Genomic DNA, 8695 nt, shown 5'->3' with positions numbered 1-8695 from the left:
TGGTCCTCGGTCTAGTCTTCTTTCATACATAATTTGGACCAAAAAAACCCTCTGAAACTTCTATGCCTTCTGCTTTTGGCTGTTTGACTGTGTGGAGAGTGTGCAATATCACTTGCTCCTGCTTGTCTGATGTAGGTGGTAAACTCAGAAGGGCTGGGAACAGCTCAGCAAACACGTGTAGCACACTGCGTGCGTTCACAGCATTATCATCCACCCCGATTAGCAGCTGAGCACTGCTGCTTACAGAGAGCAGTGCCTGGGAGTAAATACGGGCCTTGCAAGACATAGTTGAATTACTGACTCCAATGTAGACTCCTTGCCTGACCTTGGAACTGCAGCACTGTCTGCCTGCATGTTTAAAAAGTTAAGATAATATTACATGTCTGCCTCACAAGGATTTGGGAAGGTTAGAGGCACTGTTTATTTGAGATAGCTGTAAAGTATTATGGTGATGAAAGCTGTGTAAATATCTATGCTCAGTTAAAATACTATCCGTCTTGCTAGAGGAACGCACACTGAAAGCCCACCAGTCCCTACGACATCATGATACAGTTCACACACACTTTTCCTGCATCTCCAAGGTAAAAAAAAAAACCTTCATGGCAATGGAGCCACAGAGGGAAAACCCACAGTAACTGAGCACAAGGTACTTCATAGCATGAGGTTTGCTGTCGTTTACAGTCTCCTGCCCAGAACAGAGCCATTATTTAGTGCTGCCTCAGTCTCCTAGTCTTAGTCTTAGTCCAGTTGTGCAGCCAAGAGACCTTAGGGAGAAGCAAAGGCCCCGAGGTGCATATGGAGGTACAACATGTGATGGACATCGTCAGGAGCACATGTACATGCCACACACCACACAGACACAGTGAGGAATCACTTAACTGGGGCTTTGCAAACATTTTCGAAGTGCTTTACAAACAATTCATTAATAGATGACATATTTTTGCTAAAGGCACAACCAGTTTAACCAGAGTTTATTACAGGTGTAAATAATACTGAGAGAACTTAAGTGGGAGCCTCATTTCTCTACTCTTAATCCCTCCTCCCACTGACGCATTAAAGATCTGTTTAGTCAGCCAGACCTCTCCTCTCCAAATCCATGAATGCTTCAGCCACACTTATTTATTTTACAGAGATTTATACAAATGCCAGGATGTACCTAGCAGTACCCTCCAGGTCTGTTGGCCCCAATGAAAAAACAAACAAAACTAAAACCCAGATGTAGCCCAGAGGTGCAGCTCAACTTGTTAGCAAGAAAAGGCAGCAGCTCAGAAAGCCACCCTGCACGTTTTCCACCCAGCAATGAGGAAGCTGAGCACCGTTGGCTGAAGAAAGACAGGCCAGCAGTGAGAGCAGGGCTGGAGCACCATAAACCCCAACATGTGTGTGAGTGTCTCAGCCCACCCTGTCGCTGGGAAGATGGACTTGGGTGCCATGGGGAGGCGCTAGGACCAGTGCTCGTGTGGCAGAGGCATAGTGGGGACACAGGGAACAGTGGGGACACTGGTGATGGTGTGTCTCCCAGGGATGCCAAGCATAAGCAAGGGACGGAAGACGGTATGGCATAAGCAGTGTTCCCCAGGGTGTTTCTGAGGGACAAGGATGGGGAATGCAGTTAGAGGGTCCCTGGGAAGGAGAAGAGGGGACGGCCCTTGCAAGAAGACGTGGGATGCAACCAGGAGGAAGAGCGCTTCCCGGGGGTGGGGGTACGAGTCGGGACTCCCCATAAGGCGTAGCGGGGACAGGGGGTAATTCCTCGGTGCCGGGGGCGCAGGTAGGACCGCACCTCCCGGAGCGCTGGGTCGGGTCGGGCTCCCGGAGGCGGGGGCGCTGGAAAGGCGCGGGGAGGGGCCGTCCCTCCCCTGGGCCGTTTCTCGGCGCGGCTGTTTAATAGCGGGGCCGCCCCCAGCCCCTCCCCGTTGGAGCCGGCCCGTGCGGCACGGCGCGGCCGGGGCCGGGGCCGGAGCCGGGCCGGGGCAGGTGGGGAGTTGCTCGGGCCATGGCGGGGGGCGGCGGCGGGGGGCCGGCCGGCCGAGCCCGGCTGTTGGCCGTGCTGCTGGCAGGGCTGCTCGGTGGGGCGCAGGCTTTCGGTGACGAGGAGGAGCGGCGTTGCGACGCCATCCGTATCGCCATGTGCCAGAACCTGGGCTACAATGTCACCAAGATGCCTAACCTGGTGGGACATGAGCTGCAGGCGGACGCGGAGCTGCAGCTCACCACCTTCACGCCCCTCATCCAGTACGGCTGCTCCAGCCAGCTCCAGGTGGGTTCGGGACCCCGGGGATCACTTCTGTGCGTGGCCGAGGCAGGCACGGAACGGCTATGCCCGGACCGGGTGCCATCTCCTTCCCTATTCTCACCCTCAGTTTAAAAAAAAAAAAAAAAAAAAAAAAAAAGCCAAACCCTAGAAGTCCTGCCGCTTTGCAGTGCCGTTCCTGGCTGGCTGGGAAGAGCAGGGCTTGTCCCGGGTGGAGGTGCGGGCAGAGCAGCGCAGCCCTGGGAAGGCGACGAGTTGTCCCGGCGGGAACGGTCCTTCCCTCCCTTCTGCCTGGGAAAACTGGAGCTCCCGGGGTTTCGCCCGCTCCCTGCCTTCCCTTTCTCTTGTACCCGAGGTGCTGCGCCCGTCCTAAATGGGAAGCCAAGGCAGCTGGCTCCTAGGAGCTGCTGCCTGCTCGGGACCTCCTCCGAGAGCTCCACCGCAAGAGTTTCTTTCCCAGGCGAATGGCAGGATCCTTGTCTTCCCCACGGGCATGGATTTCATCAAACAAAACCCAGCTTGTTTCTTGGGGCAGAGTTCCCGAGTTAGCACGCAATCCCGCGTACCCTGTCGTGTCGCAGAATGGTGGTTATTCCAAAGACGAGAAAACGAGAAGGTTTTAGTACTGCTGTAAATGGGCAGCGTGACCTTATGGTAAAACAAAACAAAAAGAAAAGCATTCTTCTATGAGGATTGTGAACCAAAGTCATTCAGTAAATAGTTTTATTCTTCTGTTCGTTTGTTAGCTGCAATATCCAGGCAGTGCCTAGAACAAATATATGTATTTTTTTTCAAACCACTTCAATTTGTATTTTTGCTTTCCTAAATTGCACCCTTGAGGTTTAAATCTGGCTAAATCCTGCTCGTTTTATTGAAACTGATGGGCTAAATTTACATGGAGCTAATCTAGGGAGTAAAATGTTCAGGCGTTGGCTTTGGACCACATTTGAACTGAAAGAGGACAACATTGTTAGGTTTGGGGGTTTTGTCTCCGTTGTTTTTATTGTTCTTGGTTTATTTGTTTTGTGCTGCTTCCTGTTTTTTAAGGCAAAGGACCAAATATTACTGCTAAAAAAGGCAAAAAAACCCCACTCCACCTTGTTATATTTTGGCTCGTTTTATTTTCCCTTAACACACTTATGATTTCTGTCTCTCTCTTCCAGTTCTTCCTTTGTTCAGTCTATGTCCCGATGTGCACAGAGAAGATTAACATCCCCATAGGTCCCTGTGGTGGCATGTGTCTCTCTGTCAAAAGAAGATGTGAACCTGTCTTAAAAGAATTCGGATTTGCCTGGCCAGACAGCCTGAACTGCAGCAAATTCCCACCCCAGAATGATCACAACCACATGTGCATGGAGGGCCCAGGAGATGAAGAGGTTCCCCTTCATAGCAAGACCTCCTTGCAGCCTGGAGAAGAGTGCCACAGCATGGGATCTAACTCGGATCAGTACATCTGGGTGAAGAGAAGCTTGAACTGTGTCCTCAAGTGTGGCTATGATGCTGGTCTCTATAGCAGGTCAGCTAAGGAATTCACAGATATCTGGATGGCTGTGTGGGCCAGCTTTTGCTTCATCTCAACTGCCTTCACAGTCCTGACCTTCCTGATTGATTCATCCAGATTTTCCTACCCAGAGCGCCCAATCATATTTTTGAGCATGTGCTACAATATTTATAGCATTGCTTATATTGTAAGGCTAACTGTGGGCCGGGAAAGGATATCCTGTGATTTTGAAGAGGCAGCAGAACCTGTTCTTATCCAAGAAGGTCTTAAGAACACAGGATGTGCTATAATTTTCTTGCTGATGTATTTTTTTGGGATGGCTAGCTCCATCTGGTGGGTTATTCTTACACTGACATGGTTTCTGGCTGCAGGACTCAAGTGGGGCCATGAAGCTATAGAAATGCACAGCTCTTATTTCCACATTGCAGCCTGGGCTATCCCTGCAGTGAAGACCATTGTCATTTTGATTATGAGACTGGTAGACGCAGATGAGCTCACTGGTCTGTGCTACGTTGGGAATCAGAACCTAGATGCACTGACAGGCTTTGTTGTTGCTCCACTTTTTACCTACCTGGTCATTGGGACTTTATTCATTGCAGCGGGACTTGTGGCCTTATTTAAAATCAGGTCTAATCTCCAGAAAGATGGAACTAAAACTGACAAGCTGGAAAGACTGATGGTCAAAATTGGTGTCTTTTCAGTGCTGTACACTGTCCCAGCAACATGTGTCATTGCCTGTTATTTCTATGAGATCTCCAACTGGGCCATTTTCCGCTATTCTGCAGATGATTCCAATATGGCAGTGGAGATGCTCAAAATCTTCATGTCCCTCCTGGTGGGTATTACATCAGGTATGTGGATCTGGTCAGCCAAAACTCTGCACACATGGCAGAAGTGCTCGAACAGACTGGTGAACTCAGGGAAAGTGAAACGGGAGAAGAGAGCAGATGGTTGGGTGAAACCTGGGAAAGGGAATGAGACTGTGGTATGAGAAAAAGACAATACCCTGACAGTCTGACCACTTTCCAGTGAAGGACTGATTGTGTGTAAGCACTGCCATGTAAATGTTGGTGTAGAATAAGATTGTTACATAACCTGTCTCGGGGGGATGGTAAAAAAAGCCTTAAAGAGTAAACAGCAAAAAGGTCATGCTGCAGATACAATAGCCATAAACCATGCTGCCCAAAATAGAAAAGCCCAGGGAGGCTTTAGAAGCTGTGAAACATCCAAATGCATTATCTTCCTTTTAAAAGCAGGATGCAATATACTAAAGTCTTTAGAAGCTGAGGGACTCTAGTCCACTGCTGTGAGATCATCATTTTATATCTGATGGAGGAAAGGCAGTCCAGAGAAAAATTCTAGGCTGATTTAGGGTCCAATTATTAGAAGATAATAACCCAGAACCTCAGTTAGATGTCTTCTTTCCAAGTGCAGCATCGTGAGGGAAGGTGTCTAATAAGTATCGTGTCTTTGTGACCCAGGCAATTCTGCTCCTCCCGTGCACTGCACAAACTGGCCAAGGATCAGGTCCTTCAACACATACCAAGTGGACTTTCAGATCTGAGCGTTACCCATGATGAGTAGGATTTAGTGAGGTATTAGTGAGTGTGATTCTATGAGCAGGAATTTAGACCTCCCTAGGTCCCTTCCCACCTGAATTATTCTATGGTTCAATCTATATTTCTAATTTTTAAAAAGCTTTATTCAAGGCCATTGTCAGAAGTGGAGGAGTCAGTGGGAGCTGGGTAATTTGTGTAGTCACCTGTGTCAATTAATTGCTGTCCATCTGCCTTTGTTCCTGTCCCTTCAGATCTTCCTGCTATTTCCAGTGGTCTGTTTTATTCTGCTGCATTTAATAGCTTTAAATAAAGTCTTAAATTATAGTATTCCTTCCTCCAGGAAAGGGAAAAATGAGTTGAGGCTCTCTTCAGACAATGCTAGTTTTCTCCAAGAAAACTTATCTGTCTCTCTCTGGAGACCAATTGCAAGAAGCAATTAAGTCTTAATATATTTCATTCAGTGTGATGGTATCTCTGCAGACGCCAGTCTGGGAAGAAGCAAAATGTTAAGTCCCTTGGCAACCTCATGTTCACACAGATCAGTTGTATAATTATGTGTGCCAGTTACAATTAAAAGAACATTCTCAGCCCATGACATCACAGTACAGCTGACAGCCTTCACAAATGATGCTCTGATTGCTTACTGACAGCTATGGAGATTTTTTTTTTTAAATACATATTTACATGCAGAATGTGAGCAGACATTCAGTCAGAATGACAAGAGACATTTCCAGCTTTTGGGAAGGGACCTCAAGAAAAGAGATTCAACTTCTTGGTGAATAATGTTGTTTCGTAGCAACTGTTGAGTTTTCTTGTCCTTTTATTTGAGGAAGCATTGGCTTGTGCTCATGGGGAGCTTGAACCTTGTGTCAGGACCTTGTTTGGCTAATAAGAAAGGTGATGCAAATAGAAATAGCACAGAAGCACTTGAGAACATTTTTTTTTTTTCCCTTTGAAGGACCTTTGGGTTTATCTGTATGCCCTGAACTTACACTTTGTCTGGAACCTGGTCAGCTGCGGAGCATCCCCCCAGTGCCCCAACATGCATGACCTTTGGGGGCAGTGGAAAACAGGCATTGCTTTATTACAGTCTTTGCTTTTCACACAGGTGCCCCATGTGCTTCCCTAACCACAATCCATTCCAGCTCTGGCCCTGAGTACTAATCTGTCCCAGAAGCGTGTATTGTTTCAATGTCAATGTTGAAACATGTGCTAAAGCACTTAAAAAAAAGAAAAATAAAATAAAAAAAAGCCCAAAACAAGCCCTAATTGCAGTCTTTGTGGTTAGGCTCCATTTCCAGCAGAACAAGTGACAACTTGATGCATTCTGCTCAAGATGCACAAGCGTTGTCTTGGCCAGTGCTGCATATCAGCCAAGCCTTTTCGTCCTCTCCATAAAGTCTCTCACAGTTGGTGTTGTGTTTGGATCTGGTTATTTCTCTGTGGACAAGGAGTTAGGCAAGTAGGAGATCTTCTGATGGCCAAGCTTCTGCATTGTGGGATCTTTCTCCTGGCTCAGTGGGGGATGTAAGGTCAGCAGCTCTGTGTTGATTTTCAAGCGGCAAGGACGCAGTAGGAGCCTTTTCTTGTAACCTGGTGGGTTGTGCTAAGGTGTCACATTCACTTAAGAGTCCTTCGCTCTGAAATGGTTTGGATACTCTCCTGGCTGATATGACCCATGTTTGACCTGACTGATTCAATAAACACCATTTTTAACCGTGTTATGTACACAGAAGTGAATGTTAAGTAGTGCCTTGTTATCAGGTCCCTGCATCTCTGCTTCTGACCCCATGGACTGTGACAGATGGGCGTCACTGGTGATTTGAGACATTGGAAGTGAATTGAATGAGGACAGCAATGTGTAGCCCAATGAGAGACCTGGGGGAATATTCTATTAAAGAGTATCAGGGACTAATACTATGGGGAGGAAGTGGGCTGGAGAGAGACACCAGCTGCTGCTCCCAAAGGAACATCTTTTCCAAGCAGTCTAGGGGACACTGTACCAACCCAAAGTGAAATTGCAACAATGTTGCAACAATGAAATCATTCCATAAACGTATATTCATCCATGAGCACTTTACTGCTTCAGGGATGTTTGAGTGGGAAGTCACGGCAGAATGCCTTAAACACAGCAATTGCAAAGAGTGGGTGTCTGCAACTTGTATGTTCTCTCATTTCAACATTGTTATGAATTTAAGGCCAAAAAATGTGTGACTAATCCTGTCTCGGAAGTGCAGTTGCTGTGGTTATACAACTAGAATCGTTGCAGCAGTTACCTTCCTTGTGCAGTCCCTGCTCACTTCTCCCCGCCTTAGCACGTGCGCCTCTCACTGCAGGTTTTGGAATCATCTGCCAGAGAGGTACAAGCCTTAGCTCTTATGTTAAAGAGACAAGTTAGCTCCTTTTTCTGAATTTTAAGGAAACAAACACTGATTATTTTGGGGTGTACAGAAAATATATCTACTTCAATGTATGTACTGTAAATTTCTAATTTATCACTGTAAAAAAAACAAAAACAAAAACAAAAAAACAAAGCAACTTTGCTATTTAAATTTTTATATCAAAATAAAATTTTAACCTCTGTGGGTAACAGGTATTCCTGGCAGCCTTCACATTTTTGGTGAGTTTGTTTCTTAAATTGGCTTCATCATTGCTGGAAGTGCTTTTTTGACTGTGAAGGAAGAAGGATTGAAATGCTCATGCTGCAGTGAAGGGATGTTTCAAGTGCGTTAATCCAGCATGGGATGGATCTAAATATGGATTGCAAGAAATAACAGAACCAAACATCATTGGGCAGCTGTGAAAGTATGTACATGCTTCAGGTCTTGCACACTGGGTGGACAGAAAGCCTTTCAAAGACAAAGCTGGGGGTGCAGCTGGAGCTTTGGACTTGTCTGAGCACACTCCCAAAACTGAACAGGTGTGCAAAGATGGAAGCACAACCATTTGCTGCTGTAGCACTGCTGTGATGGGAACCCAGGGAAGAGTGGAGCCTCCTGAAAGGCTCCTTTCTGTTTCACATTATTATGGAATATGTGCATCTAGAGAAGCACTTAGCATTCCAGTCCTGGGCATATGGTGGAGGGGAGCAGCAGCACCACCTGGCTGTTGAGTATATGAGAACTATTTGTGTCTTTTGGAAGGGGCAAATTCTGCTCTTGGAAACACACTTGAAATGAGTTCAGTCCCAGGGGTGATTTCAGCTCATCAGAGAACAGGTTCATCTGATTGTTTACATTTTCTTGCCTTTTTTTTTCATTAATCATATTAATGCCTCACTTATTTTTTATTCCTTTTTTTGTCATTTTTGTTCACAGTTAGGATGTAGAGTGGCAGTGAGGAATTCCTTCTTTTTGTGTACATCCCTCACCAGTTTCTCTG

General features: G+C 46.5%; 1 protein-coding gene across 1 annotated transcript; it reads left to right on the top strand.

Annotated features, from left to right (window-relative positions):
• Positions 1-2059: 2059 nt before the first annotated feature.
• FZD4 (frizzled class receptor 4) lies at positions 2060-7751 on the top strand. The gene is made up of 2 exons (XM_054399434.1): positions 2060-2260; positions 3418-7751. Exons 1-2 carry the CDS (start codon positions 2129-2131, stop codon positions 4744-4746), a joined length of 1461 nt encoding a protein of 486 aa, XP_054255409.1. The 5' UTR covers positions 2060-2128; the 3' UTR covers positions 4747-7751.
• Positions 7752-8695: the final 944 nt, after the last annotated feature.

Source organism: Indicator indicator, chromosome 1, assembly GCF_027791375.1.
Source record: "Indicator indicator isolate 239-I01 chromosome 1, UM_Iind_1.1, whole genome shotgun sequence".
Classification (NCBI taxonomy): Eukaryota; Metazoa; Chordata; class Aves; order Piciformes; family Indicatoridae; genus Indicator; species Indicator indicator.
The sequence above is the reverse complement of the archived record's forward strand: the minus strand, read 5'-3'. Positions and strand labels throughout refer to the sequence as shown.